General features: G+C 38.9%; 1 protein-coding gene across 21 annotated transcripts in view; it reads right to left on the bottom strand.

Annotated features, from left to right (window-relative positions):
- The window catches only part of LOC122556528 (teneurin-2-like), a 2,772,576-nt gene that overhangs the window by 65,252 nt on the left and 2,686,762 nt on the right, over positions 1-20,562 (bottom strand). For all 21 annotated transcript variants that reach the window (XM_087995212.1, XM_087995211.1, XM_087995218.1 and 18 more), the window contains 3 exons: positions 15,052-15,171; positions 12,697-12,958; positions 6,900-7,167 (listed from right to left, as the gene is read on the bottom strand). In XM_087995212.1, coding sequence (XP_087851338.1) covers positions 6,900-7,167; positions 12,697-12,958; positions 15,052-15,171 — 650 coding nt within the window. The remainder of the gene's footprint in view (positions 1-6,899; positions 7,168-12,696; positions 12,959-15,051; positions 15,172-20,562) is intronic.

The following is a 20,562-nucleotide window of genomic DNA, read 5'->3' as shown; positions in this document are numbered from 1 at the left end:
CAATGACCTGGTCCCATTGTAGAAGCTGGACACAAGACAAAGCAAGGGAAATAGTCGTGCCGGGTTTCTACTCATTTTGCTCATACCTTGTTCCCTGAAGCATCTTTGGACATTCAGCATTAACACAGCAAACAATCACAAAACACACCTTGCTGGCAGCCAAACATATTGCTGGAAACAGACAAAATGCTTGTGACTGCACGATTGTGGTGACATACGTGACATGGTTATGACCCCCACCAAACAATGCTATTTTTTCATTTCTGCCTGCTGGACAATCACCAATTTCTGCTGCTGCGCACAAAACATTACTGGGGGAAGAGGTGGCCACTTTCAAGTGGCCTTTAAAAGGATTCTCTGTAGCTGTTGCTGAAAGCTGGAGGCAGGTTTGGCAGATACTTGTAGATTTTGTAGCTTGAATGTATTTATAATTAGTGTCTCTCCTGCGGTGAAAGATTTTGTCACAGGACTGATTCTTCCTTTCTCAACACATCCATTTCTTCCCTTTTAAGGTGCTGCTGCAAGGAGGTATCAATACCAGCTGCACTGCTAGATTTGCCACCCACTGATCATTGAGCTGGCAGCTCACTCAATTAATTTAAATTAGACCTCACCATGAAAATGGTTGGTTGGTTCCATGCCAACTCTCAGGTGGGCCCAGGCCTTGTCTTGCCCACTGCCTGTCTGATTAAATTCACTTTCTCCAATCTTTGTAGGTCAGTCTTGGACCCAGTAAAAACAGCCCTATTTCTTGAGCAACTGCCATTGCAAGTCACTAATGTGAGTATATTGTGGTTTTGTGAAGATAATCATTCCATTGCCAAATTCCAATTTCTTCTGCTAGATATTTAAAATCTGCACCTTTATTTTAAAATGCAGTTCAACTCCAACGGAATGTGTAATTGCCCCTCTCTAATTAATGTTGTCTAAATCTTTGTGTCTTCCTGTTTGTCTCTCTGCCTCTGCAAAAACATTATTGGATAAATAAAACCTGATAATGATAGCACTGGGAGAAAAAAAATCCTCTGATACTTTCAGTTTAAGTCATAAAACGTAAACCCTCAGTGCTTCCGTTCCTCACTCAATTTCCTTTTTAAAATTATTTTAATTGGAAATAATGTATTATATTGTTTTAAATAATATGTTCACATATCCTTGGACTTTCAATGAAACTAAATATGGGTAAAGTGAGTCAAGATGTTGGGCTTGAGCTTCAAGTCCCCATAGCATATTAACAATGATGATAAGACCATTTATAATTGGAAACAATCTGCGTCTTACACTGACAACCGGGTTGGATTTTTGGCAATCATTCAGCTACTTAGAGACCTTTTAAAAACAAATTTGGAAGTTTACATCCTGACAAATCTCAATTTTTTTCCAAAATAAGGGAGTGTCGATTGAGTGAATCTCAGAACTGAGGAGACCTGAATTCAGCAGGGCCATTTGAAATTAGCGCTGATTTCAAACAGACTTCATTTTTGCTTTATGAGGGCTTTATCACAGATGTGGGAATCACATATTTAGGAAGTAGTCATAAATGCTCTTCAAACGTGGATAAGGTCTGCTTATTTGTTATGAGCCCGAGCTATTTAAATCTTCAGCCTCTTAATGAAACATGAGTAAAATTGATTGAAGCCACCAGTTAGAATTAAAAAGAATCTAGCCACTGGATTGTTCAGATTGATAGCAAATCTTGCGTAGGTTTGAAAACAAAATTAGCATATTTTCCTGCAGTTTCAATAGAGTTCAAGTTGGACATTTCCCAAAAAACTGTTACCACAGCTAAGGTCTTTATGAATACTTGATTGAGTTCCAAATTGTCCAAAAGCACTTAACTCAACAGGAATTCTGAATTCATGGTTTGATCAATAGTGTAAAGAGCTATTAAGGGATTACCTATTTTTGATATAGATACTGAATCCATGTTTGTTGCTTTTATAAATGATTCTCAGGCAAGGGGGTTTGAAATTATAAACTCTTGAATGCATATGATACATGAGACTTCTTTCTTCATTATATTGATTAGGACCTTGAACAGTTTGTAGAAGTTTAATCCTTCTTCATCTCCACTTGGTTCTATAGCGCTGCCATTGTGGATACTGAGGCGATGGAGGTGACATTGGCATATAACTTAGCATGGGGTATTAGTTGGCATGGAGAGGCCATGTAGAATATGAGTTGGCCATGAGGTCATGGAGGAAGCATGAAGGTGTGGGGGTTTGGAATTGTGGGGTCAATTAGGTTGACATGGAGAAAGCCTATGATATGTACCAAGGCTGAAAATTCTCACAGATGTAAAGAAAGTAAAGTTGCAATAGTCTTTCCATACTACAGGGTGCTCTCTCATTAGAGAGAGACAAATGCTTCAAATGCAATTGCAACAATTTTCCTGAAAACTGAGTAGGGGCTTCTATCCTGCCTGTCTCAGCACTCTCCACCCTGCGGTCACCAATGATACTTCTTCTGCCAGCCTGCACTGTTCCATCCCGGACTGCTTCTCTGGAACAAACATTTCGTATATCAGGGACCTTTGAACCAAGGTAGGTTGTAACAATTTAACAATGTAAGAAAGAGAGCCCAGGGCTACATGATTCATCAAACCTGCTCTACCATTCAAAATGATCATGACTAATCATAAAATCATAAGCTTCATCTCCACTTTTCTTTTTTTTAAAATACATTTTTGTGAGATGCTGGCTGGCCAGTATTTATTGCCATCTCTTGTTGCCCTTGAGAAGGTGGGAGTAAGCTGCCTTCTTGAACTGCTGCAGTCTACTTGCTGTGGGTCGACCCACAATGCTGTTGGGAAGGAATTCTAGGATTTTGACCCAGTAACTGTGGAGGAATGACAATATATCAGGATGGTGAGTGGCTTAGAGCAGAACTTGCAGGTGGTGGCGTTCCCATATATCTGCTGCCCTTGTGCTTTGAAATGGAAGTGGTCATGGATTTGGAAGGTGCTATCTGAAGATCTTTGGTGAATTTCTGCAGCGCATCTTGGAGATATCTTTTGGTAAAACTTTGTCTATCTCTGCTTTAAATATATTCAATTATGCCACATAAACAACCCTTTGGAGCAGTGAATAGCAATAATTCACAACCGTTTGTGTGAATACATTTCACCTCATCTGAGCCCAAATTTATCCTGAAACTATATCCCTTTGCTCCAGATTCCCCAGACAGCAGAAACAATGCCTCAACACATTCCCTGTCAAGTCCTTTTGTAATCTCAAACATTTCAATGAGATCACTTCTCAATCCTCTAATCCAGAGAATATAGCCTTAATTTTCTCAACCATGTAATGTCTCCAAAACAAGTATATTCTTTCTTAAATATGGAGATCAAACTGCAAACTGTATTTCAAGTTGGTGTCACCAAAGCTCTGTACGTTTACAAGAAACTTTTATTCTTACTTCACAATCTCTTTACATTAAAAGTCAATATGTTATTTGCTCTCCTCATTACTTAGCGCATCATCATGCCAACATTGTGTGTTCTTTGTACAAGTACACTCAAGACTTTTGGCACACCAACACTTGCAAGTTTCAGTTTTTCTATTTTTAGCATCAAAATGAATAAATCACATTTCTCCAAACACTATATCTTATCTTGTACTTTGATTTCCGTTCACGTATTCCACCTATGTGTCTTTTCAGCTTTTTTGTGTCCTCCTCACAGCTTGAATTTTCACATATTTTTGGATTTCATCAAATATTAGTCTGTCTTTTTGTCTACATCACTAGCACAGATTACGAATAGTAGAGACATGGCACTGGTTGCTGTAGCACTGTACTCGTCACAGTCTGCCAATGTGAAAATGCTTTTTTATCCCAACTCTTTTCTTCCTGTATGTTAACTAACTCATTTCCTCCATCAGTGACACAGAATTCTTTGTAATTCTTTCTTGTGATTTGGGCATTGCTGGCTAGGCCGGTATTTATTGTCCATCTTTAGTTGCCTTCAAGAAAGGTTGTGGTGAGCTGCTTCCTTTAACTGTTGTAGTCTATTTGGTGTAGGTATAACCACAATGCCATTAGGGAGCAAATTCCAGTGATAGTGAAGGAGCAGTGATATGTTGTCAAGTCAGAACGGTGACGGGCTTGGAGGAGAACTTGCAATGATGGTATTCCCATGTACCTGCTGCCCTTGTCCTTCTAAATGGCAAAGATTCAGTTTTTGGAGGGTGCTGTGGAAGGAGCCTTGGTGAATTTCTGCAATGCATCTTGTGGATTCTACACACTACCATTATTTAGCATTGATGGTGGAGGGAGTGAACATTTCTACATGTACTGCGAATAAATTAATTGCTTTGTTCTGGATGGTGTCAAGCTTTTTCAGTGATTCTGGAACAGCGCTTTTCCAGGCAAGTGGTAAATATTCCATCACACTCCTGACTTGTGACTTTAAGATAATGGACTAGCTTTGGGAATTATGAGGTGAGTTACCCACTGGGGGATTCTGAGCCTTTAACCTGCTTTTGGAGCCATTGTATTTATGTCGAGTATATGGTGCTGGAAAAGCACAGCCGGTCAGTCAGCATCCAAGGAGCAGAAGAATCAACTTTTCGAGCATAAACTCTTCATCAGGATTGTTTCCTGATGAGGAGCTTATGCTCGAAATGTCGGTTCTCCTGCTCCTGACCTGCTGTACTTTTCTAGCGCCACACTCCCAACTCTGAGCTCCAGCACCTGCAGTCTTCACTTTCTCCTGTTCAATTTGTGATCAATAGTAACTTTCAGGCTGTTGATAGAGTGGGATTTAGTAACAGTAATGCTATTGGATGTCAAGAAGTAATTATTAGATTGGTCATGATCATTGATTGGCACTTGTGAGATGCAAATGCTACTTGCCACTTACTAGCCCAAACTTGGATATTGTACATGTCTTGTTACATTTGACATGGACTGCTTCAGTATCTGAGGTGTTGTGAATGGTGTTGAACATTATGCAATCATCAATGAACATCCTAACTTCTGATGGAGGGAAAATCATTGATGAATGAGTTGAAGGTGGTTAGGTGTTGGGCACTAGCTTGAGAACTCCTGCAGAGATGTCCTGGAGCTGAGATGACTGACTCCAGCAACCAGAGCCATCTTCCTTTGTGCCAGGTGTGATTGCAATCAGTGGAGAGTTGCCCCCTGATTCCCACTGACTCTCATTTTGCCAAGCATCTTTGTGCCACATTCAGTCAAATGCAGCCTTGATGTCAAGGGCTGTCACTCTGCTCTCATCTCTGGAATTCAGCTCTTTCTTCCATATTTGAACCAAGGTTGTAATGAGGTCAGAAGCCAGGTGACTTTGGAGGAACCCAAAGGAACACCAATGAGCAGGTTATTGCTAGGCAAGTGCTGCTTGATAGCACTGTTAATTACGCTTCCCATTGCTTTACTGATGTTCAACAGTACACCCACGAGGGTCATTAGTTGGGTTGAATTTACCCAACTTTTTCTGCACAGGATTGACCTGAACAATTTTTCACATTATTGGGGAGTTGATGGCTAAGTGGTATTATTGCTGGACTGTTAGTCCAGAGATACAGATAATGTTTTGGGGACCCGGATTCAAATCCCACCATGGCAGATGGTGGAATTTGAATTCAATAAATATCTGGAATTAAGAATTTAATGACACCTATAAATCCATTGCCAATTGTTGTAAAAACCCATCTGGTGCACTAATGTCCTTTAGGGAAGGAAACAGCCATTCTTACCTGGTATGGCCTACATGTAACTCCAGACTCCATGGCAAAGTGGTTGACTCTCAACTGCCCTCTGGGCAATTAGGGATGGGCAATAAATGCTGCCTAGCCAGCGATGCCCTATCCCATGAATGAATAGAGAAAAAAACTACGTAGATATCAGCGGTGTAGCTGTTCTGGAACTGCTCAGCTAGAGTTGTGGCAAGTTCTGGAGCTCATATTATCAGTATTATTACTGGAATGTTGTCAGGGCAAGTAGCCTTTGCTGAACCAAATGATTCAAGTTATTTCTTGATATTGGTTGAAGGAATTAAATTGTCTGAAACCTAACATCTGTGATGCTGGGTATCTCCGGAGGGTGGGCCATCTACAAGATGCACTGCAGCAACTTATCAAGGCTCTTTGGTGTTTTCCTCCAAACCATTCCCCCATTATGGAACTATGCTGCAGTTCCTTCATTAAATTCTGCAGCTCCCCTTGGAGGTGACAGAACAACAGGGACCTATTCAATCAGCTGCAATCTAAACTTTCACATGCCCATTCCTACAAAAATCATCACCACCAGCTTGGAAAATTCTGAGCATAATAATGTCAACAATTTAAATCATCCAGAAATGTTGTCAATAATCTCATTAATGACAAATTCCTCCACTGGAAATAAACAAAATGTGTTATCTGTTTGAGAAAGAAAATAAAGATGTTTTGTTATCACAATTTCACTAGATTTACTGGTACTTTTGCATTCCCTCATCGATCTTGTATGTAATATGTACAGTGGGCATATTATTCCGAAACCTAACAGTCTGAAACTCTTCCTATTACACAACAGGATATATTTAGTTATGCTGTAGCTGCTGTCCAGGTCCTTACTTTTCACACAAAGCCGCAATCTTTCCTATGCCACAAAGTGCAGTCCAACAACGCAATGATTAAGTCCACAGCAATTTACATTTGCAAATTTTCATACAGAAACTAGCCCACCCGCCATGAATAATATAAAGTAACAGCAAAGCCAGGGATGTGAATACAGCAGTTAGATGCAGTGATGTTTTACTGCAACCTGGCTGACAGTGTTGAATTTCACAATCCAGATCAATGGCTATACTTTGTGTAACCCACACCAAGCAATTTTATTGTATATTAATGTGAACAAAATTATAGAAGTTGACAACGTAAAAGCAGAATTTTAAATCATACCGACAGCTTCTGAGAGACCATAGACCTTTTGGCTATAGGCGTCAGTTTTGTCCCATATGTAGGTGTAGGCAAGGTTAGGAGATGCATGGAACCATTTCTGGAAGAGATGTCCTTCCACAGCTACCATCAGATGAACTTTAATTAAATTGATTGGCACAATGGATTGAGTCATTGTGACTTTCAAAAGGGATTTGTAGCCAGCGGTACGAGAGCTCAGGTAGCACAACTTCAAATTGGAGCCCGGGATTTCAACTGCTTCATGTAGAACCTGAACATGAAACAGACATATGTTAAAATACCTACATGGTAAAGCAGATACTGAGGACCTAAGTTAAAAATTTGTAAAACGCAATTTTGTTAATCACTGATTATTATCCATTGTCTAATGCAGTACAACTGCCTGTTTACTAACAGCAACTACATTAGAATAACCCAGTCCATTACAAAACAATATCAAAGAAATCCTTTTTATGTGTTCTCTGCTTAGGTTAAGGTCCCTACTGTAATCTATTTAAAAAGAGAGAAGATTTCTTTAATCTTATTTTATGTCAGAGGAGCAAATTTTTTCATGTTCTCAAATGTGAAACTAGGGTCAAGTAGGTTTTTGCAATACTTTCTTTACAAAAATGTACAGTAACAATACAATGTATACAGTATAGGGATTTTTGGTTATTTCATGTAATAAGTATAATAAGGGGAATGAACAATAATCACTGATGGGCATATACAACTATATAAGATGCAGGAATATGATTCAGGTAAGTAGAATGTGGAACCTGTTTCACCACTTGATCAAATCATGAATGATCTGTATTACCAGTCCATTTACTTTGAATAGCAAATTCTTCCAAAATCTTTCATGTGGAACATTGTATATAAAGATAACAGATTTAATGGGTAGAAGAGAGGTCTGCACACTTCACCCTGCAGGCTTCCTTTCTGAGGCTTTAGTGGAAATGTTCCAACAATTTTTCCTCTTTGTGTCCACCATAACACTTCCTGTCTTTTCCAAATTGCCACCCGCCCTTTTCCTAGAAATCATTGGAAGTCCACACAATAGCAGGGGCATACAAATTGGCCAAAAAAAGCAGCTGACCTGAAGAATGGGAGCAGTTTAGATTTAAGCAAAGAAGGTGAAAGGGAATGAATAAGAGAGGTAAAATTGAGTCAAAGATTAAGATTGTGGGAACATAGAAACTGATTGCAAAAGCTGCTGCAGGAATATGAAGAGATAAAAATAAATGTAGGTCCCTTGCACTGAGAAATGGGGAAACTTGTAATGGGGGAGCAAAGAGATTGGCAAACTGAGTAAATGTATATCTGTTGTTGCAAAGGAAGATGCAATAACATCCCAAAAATGTTAGTGAATGCATGATCTATTGAGAGGGGGGGATCTTAAAGAAATCACTTTTAGTAGGGAAGTGGTGTTGGGGAAATTGATGAAATTCAACAAAGATAAATCAACAGAGCCCAGTAATCTATATCCTAAATTACTTAAGGAAATGGCCCAAGAAATAAAGGATCCATTTGTGGTCATCTTTCAAGATTCAACAGATTCTAGAACTTCATATGGTTTGGAGGGCAATGCCTCTATTTAACAAAACAAAAGCTATCCTGACAATGAGAACAATGCTTGAGTCCATTGTAAAAGACTTAATGACAAAGCACTTGGAAAACATTGTCCGGATCAGACAGAATCAACATGGATTTACAAAAGGGAAATCATGCTTTATGAATTTAATTGAAAATTTTGAGCAAGTAACAAGTAGAGCTGATAAGGGAGAGCCTGTAGATGTGCTTTATTTGGACTTTCAAAAAGCTTTCAATAAGGTCCCACGTCAGAGATTAGCATGTAAAATAAAGCACAGGGGATTAGAGGAAGTGTACTGACATGGAGGGAGATCAGTTTGGCAGACAGGAAATAAAGCATAGTAATGAAGAGATCTTTTTCTAAGTGGCAGGGTATTACAGGGATCAGTGCTTGGACCCCAGCTGTACACAATGTATATTAATGATATATTAATGAGATGGAATTAGTTGTAATATCTCCAATTTTGGGTGGAAAGGTGATCTGTGAAGAGGATGCAGAGATGCTTCAGTGTGATTTGACAGGTTGAGTGAGCAAGGAAATGAAGTATAATGTGGACAAATGTAAGGTTATCCACTTCGGTAGCAAAATCAGGAAGGCAGATTATTATTTGAATGACGACATATTTTCAGTCACTGAAATTAAACAAACACTTTCAGTGGTGGTGAAGAAGGCAAATGGTATGTCAGCTTTCATAATGGGAGGATTTGAGTGTCAGAGCGGGGATGGCTTGCTGTACGTCTATAGAAGATTGATTAAACCACATCTGGTGTCTTCTGTGCAGTTTTGGTCTCCGTATCTGAGGAAGGACATTTAGGCCATGGGGGGAATGCAATAAATGTTTACCAGACTGACTGACGTATGAAGAGAGATTGGATCAATTAGAACTATGCTCACTCGAGTTTAGAAGAATGAGTGTGAATCTCATAGAAACCCATAAAATTCAAACAGGAGTAGACTGAGTAAATGCAGGAAGGATGTTCCTGATGACAGGAGTTTCCGGAACAGGAGTCATAGTTTAAAGACATAGGGTAAGTGAATGAGGATTGAGATGAAAAAAAAAATGTCTTTACCCAGAGAGTGGTGAGCCTGTGGAATTCTCTTCCACAGAAAATAGTTCAGGCCAAAATGTTAAATGTTTTTAAGGAGTTAGATATGGTTCTTAGGATTAATGGGATCAAAGTTGGAAAATGGTACTGAGTTAGATGATTAGTTATGATCATCTTGAATGGCACAGCAGACTTGAAAGGCCAAATGGCCTACTTCTGCTTCAAACTTGATGTTTCTATGTCTGAGATCATCGTTACTTGCCTCCACAATGTCCATGGTGCATTATGGGCAGAGACCACTGCTGCTGGCAGTACACCCAGTACTGCAGGCAGCCAGTTGCCAACTGCCCAATAGGACCTCGTCTGTTGATTGGCAATTGTTTTCACCTCATAATTATTAAAGGCCCGTTGAGAGTTGAGCCCAAAGAGAGGAAGCCTTTTTGAGTTGCTTCTTGTATGCATCACAACAACTGGATCTTTTCCTTGCATTTCAATTTCTTCCCCAGCCCTCAGGAGACATCTTTAACTCTAGCACTTGCTGGCAGCATACCTATTGAGATTCACCCAGTCAATGACAGAGAATAGTCTCCAACCCACTAGTCATACAATCTCCTACTAAGAATCACATCACCTTTTACTCCCCACAATGGCTCCCTACACTATTGTGCCATGGTGAGTTTGCTCATCCACCCTGTGGTCGCTGCCCTCATTCACAAAAGCTTCAAGAACCACAAACCTGCTGGATATCTGCTAAGGTAGAGGCTCCTCCATTATTTTCAATCAGATCTCCATACTTTTCTCTTCATAATCACATTCTCTTAGCCCTGACCACAAACCCAATCTGAAGTACTCAAGCTAACAGATGTTATTGCTTCCTGGAACAAAGTATCCAGGAAACTTTCTTCCGTTCCTGATGGATCATAGGCATCCTACAGCCCTCAACTCTGAACCAAAATTCCTTGACTTGCAAATGCTCATGCAGATGCAGCTCTTGTGGATCATAATTGTGTCCATAAGCTCCCACCTGCTACAGCTGCAACACATCGTCTACCCTGTTTCTTTATTGTGTTTAACTTAACTAATTGGTTTTCATGTTTATAAATATAATTCAACTATTATCTGTATTTAAAGTAAGTTATTTATTTAAATTTAATGCAATATTTAGATCTCTTCAGTACCATTTAAACTACCGGTCCCCTTGCTTGGAATAGAATATTAAAACTCAGCAACTAATCACCTATGTGCTGAACTAATTAATGTCTTTCAATGCTCACCAGTTATTGGAGACTGAAAAAAATATGTAAAAAGCAGCACTTCCTTCCCCCTTCTGCAGTGAATTCCGACCTGCACCAAATTCCTAACTTAACACTTATTTCTTGTCATACTCAGTTCTTGTCAACTCCATTCCCTGCTCACACTTAGTCATAGCTTAACCCAACATGTATTTAACCCAGATGTTTCCAAGCTGGTAACTTAATTATTTATGTTTAATCACTTGAATTTATTATTTTTACATAACGTGTTCCAAAAGTCTCTTTGCCTTGCCTCAGAAGGTTAAACAGCATAAACTATTATTCAACATCTGTGAATCAAATTCTCAAAAAAGTAATTGTTTTTAATCCTTATCACTTATGGCCAGTGGTTTTCTTTTTGCTCTGTGGAAGTGGGCTGTACTATAGGGTTGGAGTGGAGAGTTATTGGCAGGGAGCAAGGGTGTAGTTGGTGATTAAAAAGCAATAATGGACTGTTTGGGATTGTACTTTGAGAAAGAAGGACTGATTCAGCTGCTAAAACTCTGTAAGTATTGGTGATACTCTAACTAAATACCTGGTCCACAATTGTATAATAATACTAAGACAATGCAAACCAGGAAATTGAAGCATACAAAGTAGATTTGCACTCCGTTGTTACAACCTATCTTTCCAAGTTGATCTTCAGCTTCAACATTACTTATATACACTCTCCTATATCATCAACTTCCCTGATATCTCCACTCCCTCCAACTCCAGATTCTCTTAAATAGACATTATTTGAAGATGACCATGACAGCAATTATTTTCTGCACAGCTAATTTGTTGATCAGAACTATCAGCCTTACATTCCTGAAAGGAAGAGCTAATCAGGCCCTTCCACACAAACAGAAAAAGAATACATTCACACATTCCTCTTTGAAATCAATTATGACACAGTTACGCGAGAAAGCTGGGTGTAAGTCACCCATCTGCCTAAGTTAAAGGAAGTTGCAAAATTGGGAGAATCAAAACTAAAAGGAAATCATGCAGATTTGCAATAGAAAGATATTTAATTTGATGAAAATATTCAAATATATGATGTTATGAAAACTGCATCCTTTTACTACTTGACTTCAATGCAAATAATAGTTAAGCAAGAATGCAATAGCCAGATGACTTGCTACCTTCATTTTATGTTCCCATTTTCTTGTGTTATGTGGTGTTTCAGCCATTGTTTTACAGACATGAAAAGGATCTCTTAATCAGGTCTCAATTATCTCAAACCAAATGGTTAAATGTTACAATTTCACAGTCCAAATACAAATTATCCAGAGGGAGGAATCTGACTCATGTTCACAATGGGCATAAAATCAGTGTGGCAAAAATTCCATATTGCATTCCTTACTTATCTCAGACTCGAGATGTTTGATTCTGGATCCTCTTTAAATGATGGCAGTGCATTATTAGTGCCAGACAGGCACTGTGCTACTGCTTGCTAGAAAGGAAGAGTTGGAAATGGCTAGCTCCTGTACTGAGCCAACAGGCAGGTCAGATCTTGCAGATAAGGTTTGGTGCAGGAAGGCATGGGGAGATGAGGAAATCACTTAGAGGGCTTCAAAGAGGCTGGCAGTTAGACAGAGTTTTTTTGGTTCTGGCTGCAGGGGGCATCTAGATTAGAGTGGTGCTGGAAAAGCACAGCAGATCAGGCAGCATCCGAGGAGCAGGAAAATCAACGTTTCGGGCAAAAGCTCTTCATGAGCAGATGAGCATTGAAAATCAGCAGAACAAATCAGCGCCTCCCTCCCCGACTGAGATTTTAACTGCTACTGCAAGGCACCTGGCTGTAAAGTGAGGTTATTCCTCACACATCTGATTCCCCAAACCCACCCCATTTGATTTGTTTTCCACAATCTTTGCAGTACACTTACTTGGGTCTCAGGAATAATAGGGTTCTGCTCAGGAGAAGAACTAAAGAAAGTTGAAAGTGGTGAAGAGACAAGAATTGGTTCAGGTCGCACAAACCCACTCAGATCACAGCTTGGAATAGTGTTTTCTTCAGTCTTCATCACAAGAGTATTCATAGCATAGAATGTGTTCCATGGAAGCCAGACTGTGCGCTCTTGACTTAGGAATGGAGCACGCTCAAAGTGCAATGTAAGTGATGCACCACCATTTGCAATCAAATCAAACCTAAGGGGAAAATAAAATAGCCACAATTAAAACAGAAGTCAACCTGAAACTGAATCACGCTATCATTGATATTTTATGACCTCAGGCAATATGATGATGACCGTCAAAAGCATTTTCCAATGCAAAATTCTCAATTTATTGTTTGACCGTATAAATAGAATTATTAAAATCAGAGCAGTGAAATAGACAGGAACTTGTGTTGTTAATAAGAGAAAAAATAATTTTTGCTATATCCCAAGTATTAGAGAAAAATTAATTTTCTCTACATCCCAAATTAATTATTAAAAGGCATATATTTTCCACAGTAATTCGCAGTGCACTCAATCAGAGTGCATCCCATGGCATTGTTCATAAGTCAGCCAACGCATTGCTTCATAAGAGTAGAAGTGTCACACAAGGTACTGTACTGTAGAATGTATAATTCTACTGCTGAGGTAAAATTGTGTGTAATCTGATATGTCCCTTCAAGGTGACAAAGCCTGATTGCTGTAAAAAGCTACGAGGTCAACTTGAAGTTAATTGCTGTTCGGAATGATTGGTAGCTACTTCCAAACTCCCAAATCAAGTCAGAGAAAACCAACATAATTGTACGTTTCTCGCATTTTCAGTGGTACTTGAATTGCAATGGATTTCAAGTTATTTCCCTTTAACAGTAATAAATTGGTCATGATATTGCACACTGTCAGGTGCAGAAGATTTTTTTTTCACCATCAAATAAAAGTCAAAATTACCAAATATCAGTCAGATAGGTATGGAATGTCTGATAGTATGGCAAGGATGAAATCTAAAACAATGTGCATAGGGCAGTTAAAGCAATAATGTGCACTTTATAGATTCCAAATACATTAAATTAAGCTCTCAGAAAAATATGTATTGCTGCACTTTTGGACTAAAATTCAAGAGTGGCTGGAGACATATCAGTGAGGACAATGCACAAAATATATGTGGAATGAATGTTGGGAGAATACTGGGGTTAGAGGATTCTGTGATTCAGGAAGTCCATTGGTGGCTACACATTTAGAAATGGCTGGACATGTAGTGCTTCCAGTAATTTTATTCTGGGGTCACCACAGGTTAAAATGGAATCATGATTGTAGAGGAGTTGGCCATTCATACAATGGGACACCACAGACTGAAGTAATGCTGTGAAATATAGGAGGGCAATTCCTGCGAAACAATGCTGGAGAAGGGCGCAAGTACAGACAGGAGAATCAACATTTTAGGCATACGCCCTCCTCCTCCTTGGATGCTGCCTGACTGGCTGTGCTTTTCCAGACCAATAATTAGGATTGAATATTAAAGAACAAAGAAAATTTACAGCCCTGGAACAGGCCCTTCGGCCCTCCAAGCCTGAGCCATTCCAAATGTACTGTCTAAACTTGTCGGTCAATTCCTAAGCATCTGAGTCTCTCTGCTCCCCACCTACTCATGCATCTGTCCAAACACATCTTAAATGAATCTACCGTGCCTGTCTCTACCACCTATGTTGTCAACGCGTTCCAAACACCCACCACCCTCTGTGTGAAGTACTTGCTGCATGTATCCCCCTTACACTTTCCACCTTTCACCTTGAAGTGAGAGGTGGAAAATGGTGCTATTGGCACAAGTGGTGCTGAAAATGATCTAAGCAGAATCAAGGAAGGTCTGCATGAGTCTGGAAAGAAATGGAATGAGGGCCTGAAATTGGGAGAAAGAAAGTGGGAGTTGGCTGAAATGGATCTTGATGTTCCTGCAGTAGAAAGGGAAAATGTGAGCCTGAATTTCAACTTTTGCAGGTTATGAGCTGAGCTGGAAAGAGATATGTGAGGGTGATGGGATGGGAACTTGATTTGGATAGTCTATGATAGTCTTATGGAAGAAAAGTCCAGTCATTATTACTGTCAATATCAAAATATGAAAGATGATTATTGGGTGAGTCTCTGTACAGTCATCTCTTATCTTGTGCCTACATTCTGGACCAGTCATCTCCCTCGTGAGGAGGAACATTGAAGAAACTATGAATTAATAAAATAAAAAAAATCAATTAAAAATGTAGGTATTTAGAAACCATGAAGAAAGGGCCCTGCCAAGAGAAAGTCTAATTATCAACTTACGTGCCATCCTGACGAGTAATCGTGTACCCATACTGAGGATATTTGACAAACGATACGTTAACTCCAACCAATGGTGTTCCATCCTTTGTAAAGACTTGTCCTCTGATTAGTGAAGCTAAGCTGTGATTAAACAAAAGGCTAGTTCTAGGTTGAATATTTTCTTTTAATTTAGTAATGATACATGACATAAAAGGCTGGTTTGGTAACACACTTGAGGATTGAATACTTTGAGCAGTAGAAAGCTATGATGTATGTTTGTTATAGAAATCTCTCATCCCGAATGCAAACACACATAAATATTGCAAGTGTTAATTCAATAGACACAGATCTGCAGCAATTTACCATTGGTAAATATTGCACTGTATAAACTGTCAGCAAAAACATCGGTGTTCATGAATATCTAGGGTCAAATGGCTTCAAGTCATAGGTTATTTTTGTAGGTATCACTAATAAACAAGGCTGACTGCTTGATCATAATAAGACCTACCTAACTTAGGCAATAGGTTACTGAGACAATTGAAAATATCTCTTTCAATGTTTTTCAATTTGGAACCAATTTGATCTTGAAAAAACCACATTTATTTTCACTCAACTTAACAAAACAACGAGAACCATCAGTATTTACCCTGCAGCACACCATCCCTGGTCCTTTTTTATTCATTCATTTGTGGGATGTGGTAAGGCCAGCATCTGGTCCCAGCCCCAACTGCCATTGAATTAATTGACTTGCTAAGCTAATTCAGAAGGCAATTCAAAGTTAATCAGTGTGGATCTGGGGTCTTTGTGGGCTAGGTAAGGATGGCTAATGTCTTTCCCTGAAGGACACTAATTCTATAAACATTCTGATATATGGAGCAACATGAATTTCTCTCACAAGCAACAAATTGATACAGTTCTTCACCGCTCCTCAGCTCTACAAGGAAAAAACTTACATTGATGGTCATTACCAATCACATTAACGAGCTGCGCAATTAGCACATTTATGTCCAGTTGCCAACATTTTCACATTTTAGCTGAACAATACTGTTTCCTATGTGGTTCGAGGAAAGTAAAGATGCATATCCAAGACTTGAGGTCTGAGAAATATTCCACAATGGAGCACTTTCCACAGCTGCAGCTGCTGTCCAATTTGTCAAAAAAGTGGATAGCTGATAGGTGTGCTCAATAACAGATGATGAAATCACTGGATACATAAATTGTGAATTTTTTGGAAGAATCACATGCAACACAGAATGCTGGGGTAATATGAACTATGCAAGCACACTTGGACCATATCTGGAAGAAATCCAAACACAGTAGCTACACTTTTTGTAAAATACTATGAAATACACAATATTGTTGAATTTCCTTTAATTTTCTTCTGCTGAAAGCAGAAGTAATCACTCTCTGTAATTAACAAGGTAATGTTGCTCGTGGTTGGTGAATTTTTACATTTTCCACTGAAATATCTACAATCAGTCATGACTGAAATTTTAATTCCAATCTTCCAATCTTCAATAACTACAAAGTATGCAATTAAGGTAGGATGGACTATTTTTCATTAGATAATTTTAGATTCAGCAATACAGCTATATTTGTATGTGATCCTTTGCCTTATGCATACTATATATTTTTACTTATCAAAGTCGAAAGCTCAGGATTTAGAACATACAGCATTTAACTGTATTGATTGTAGAAGTAGAAGAATAGAGCAGATTCCCCCTGATAGTACAGGGGGAAAGGCTTTCAATTTTTGGGACTTTGAGATCAGTTCCATGAGAAGTAGGACATGTATAGATGGTTTACGCCTCAACCGGGCTGGGTCCAAAGTCCTTTGTTAGTACTGTTGGGAAGGATGTAAAGTAACTTAGGGGTGGGAGCCAAGATCTACCATTATGCAAGATAAACAGGATGCACAAAGGATTTGGAGAGGAATATAGCACTAGAGCACGAAATGGTAAGGAATCAGTTGGGATCAAGCTAAAAGGAAATATATTCAAATCTAATTCAGGTTTATGGTGCATGTACATAAGTGCATTTTGGAGAGCTGCAGGTACAAATAGTTACATGTTAAAAGAATGTTGTGTTAATAAGGGGGACCCAACTCCAAAAGGGAAGGTCTGGATGCTAAATATCCCTGGTTACATGATGTTCAGAAAAGATTGCAAGTGTGGTAGTCTTGACTAAGGAGAATATTACTGCATTGAAGAGGGAAATAGGTTGGAAAGGCCGATGGCAGAATTTATCTGGTCAGAATTAAGAATTAGTAGAGGTACCATTATACTACCGGCTGTGTCCTGAAGGTCAGCAACAAATGGGAAAGATGTAGTGGCGCAAATTTATAGGGAAATCATAGAGAGTTGCAGAACCTGTACAGTCATGATTATGGGAGTTTTAATCATCCTAATATAAACTGGGGTGGCACTGCAGTAAAGGACAGAAAGAAAGCAGAGTTTCTGAAGTATGTTCAGCAGATTTACCTTGATCAATACCTTTCCAGGCCAACAAGGAAGAAGCCATTTCTGGATCCCATTCCAGAGAAAGACGAAAGTTTAAGTGGGTCAGTTGGGAGTACAGCAACATGTGGGGAACAATGTATACTGTGTCACAAGGTATGAATTAACTTTGGTAAAGAACCAAAAAAAGAGTAGAAAAACATAATTGAAGAAATTCCAAATTTAGAGGGTTAAGAATGCATTTGTCCCAGTTAAACTGAAATGAAATACGAGCAGGCAAAACCATTTTGGAATGATGAGCTGTGATAAGAGGAAATAGTTTGGGTAGAGCCAGGCTATATTCCCAAAGGATCCCATAGGACAATCAAGCCAGTGCTGGCTGTACAGCAAAATGACAAGATAAACATGGTAGGCATCAGGTTGATGATACAAATTGGAACCACGTTGATTATAGAATGTTAAAAGGAACAGCGAAAATAAGAGAATCAGAGGGAGGGAGAGTGAGAAGAGAATGAAATTCACATTAGTCCAAAAGTCTTTAAAGGCATATAAGTACTAGGGTAATTAGTTTGCTCAGTTAGCTGTCAGCATCATTGAACCCCATGGAAGAAAAGGAATGACAATTCAGCTGAAACAGAGAGTCGTGTTAAATGATTGATTAGTGGACTGGGGAAAGGTATTCCTGGGAATAGTATGAAGATAACTACTTTTCTTGATGTATATGAATGACATATACATCATATAATGTATAGGTACAATTGAAATAATTACATATGACACAAAATTTGGGAGTATTGTGAACTGTAAGGAGGACATTGATAGATTTGAAGAGGACAAAGAGAAGGCTGATGGAGTGGGTGATTGGGAGTAACTTTACATTTGACAGATGAGTTGAGGACCAGAGAATGCAGATTGGCAAAAGAAACAAGAGTAAACATTCTTTTATATAGTAAGTGGTGAGGATGAGTAATGTATGACATAAGACGGTGGTGGAGGGAGATTCAACTGCGGCTTTCAAAAGGGAATTAGATAAGTATTTGAAGATAACAAATTTGCCGTGTTACTAGGAAAGGACAGGGAAATGGTTTAAGAGGTGATGGCGTAGTTGTGGCAGTAGTGTCACTGGATTAGTAATCCAGAATCTCAAGCTAATGTTCTGAAGACTTGAGTTCGAAACCCACCATGACAGGAAGTGAAATTTGCATTCTATTAAAAAAAGTGGAACAAAAAAATTAGTCTAATAATGACTATGCATCAATTGTATTAAAAATATCTGACTTATTAATGTCCTTTAAGAAAGAAAATCTGCCATTGAAACCTTGTCTGGCCTGCATGTAACTCCAGACCTATTAGAATGTAGTTGATTCTTAACTCGCCTTCAGGAAATAAGGGATGCAACAGAAATGCTAGTCTGGTAGTGACACCATCTGCATAAACAAATTTTAAAAATACAAGCTTGATGAACTGGCAGGCCTCCTTCTGAGCTGTAACAATTCTATGACTTTATGCTTAAGCTTATTTCAATTCAATGGTTTCTACATAGATTCATCTGATCTTTGTTGATTTTTGAAAACAACAGAATATCATAATACTCAGTGGTGACTGAAGATTTAACTGACACTCAAATTTATTAAATGGTAAAAGAATGAATGTTTATTACAGTGACACAAAGCACATTTTGTTGTTGTTATTAAGCTCAATCATCTCCTCAAGTAAGCAGAAAATAGCAAATAATTGCATCTACTGCAAAAATACTGACGTGCAATTTCTATGAGGTTTATCAAGATTCACAGTTGCTATCTGGTCTGATTATCTCTCACCAAAACATCAGACAGATTCCTCATTTGAACCAAGAAGGCTAAGAAATAGCTTCCACAAAATAACTGAAACAAAAACAATTTCAGTCAATGTTAAAATTCCTGCCAAAAAGGTGTAAATCAAATGCCCAATAACGTAAATTGTACAAGATGTTTTGGACTTGAATTAAATGGTTTGGAAATCGCCTCAGGTACCTGGTTGCAACATAATCTGTAATAAATTGCATAAGCCTTTTTACAAATCGAGCTTTGTATAAGAACTTCTTACACGTTGTCACTATTTAAAAAAAAATACTATGGTAACATTAGACAGAAATGTCAACCTTTATCACAGTGATCATTCAACAGCACGGGTTCAATTACTGGACTGGCGGAGGTTACCATGGACTCTTCTTCTCACCCTTTCCTCTCACAAGAGGCACAGTGATGCTCAATTAAACTACCACCAGTCATCCCTGTCAAATTAGACAGCTGTGATATGGTAGGACTATAGTGTCTTTACCTTCCTTTTACCCAGTTCTGGTAGCCTTACAGCAAAATCACCACATTTATTTGGTATTCAATTAATTTGTTGACATAGGATTCAGGAATATATCTCTGGACTAATAACCCAGAGTCCCAAGCTAATTTGTTGGGGAGAAGCTTTCATCAGGATTTCCAGGCTCGGCTAGATAATTGACTCTGGCCTCCCTCACTCCAAGTAACACCCTGATATTGCCTGACAGGTCGTTAAGTTGTCATTATTTAGCCACTTAAAACCTTCAAATGGCTCATATCCGTGGATAAAATAACTTTGAGACAAGTAGGCGGTGCAGTACCCATGGTGCCCAATTTTCCCCCACCTCTCTTCCCTCACCTGCTATATCATACATGTGGACCAACACCTTGAAGGAGAAAGCTTCATTTCATAGCCCACTGTGATGATTATTCCAAATGTAGAATCACCCATAGCTGTCAAAATGGAGGTGATGGGGGATTCATTTTAACTCTCAAGAAAGCATGGTTGTGGAAAAGAAAATTCTTCACCCTTTCAAACTCAATCTATCCACTATCCATGGATAGGGATGGCACAGTGGCTCAGTGGTTATCATTGCTGCTTCACAGTGAAAGGGACTCGCTTGGGTGACTGTCTGTGTGAAATTTATACATTCTCCCCATGTCTGTGTGGGTTTCCTCTGGGTGCTCCAGTATCCTCCTATAGCCCGAAGATATGCAAGTTAGGTGGATTGGCCATGCTAAATTACCCATAGTGCCCTGGG

Source organism: Chiloscyllium plagiosum, unplaced genomic scaffold (genome assembly GCF_037043375.1).
Source record: "Chiloscyllium plagiosum isolate Xiang-an unplaced genomic scaffold, Cpla_swu_hap1 HiC_scaffold_16, whole genome shotgun sequence".
In the NCBI taxonomy this organism is placed as follows: domain Eukaryota; kingdom Metazoa; phylum Chordata; class Chondrichthyes; order Orectolobiformes; family Hemiscylliidae; genus Chiloscyllium; species Chiloscyllium plagiosum.
The sequence above is the reverse complement of the archived record's forward strand: the minus strand, read 5'-3'. Positions and strand labels throughout refer to the sequence as shown.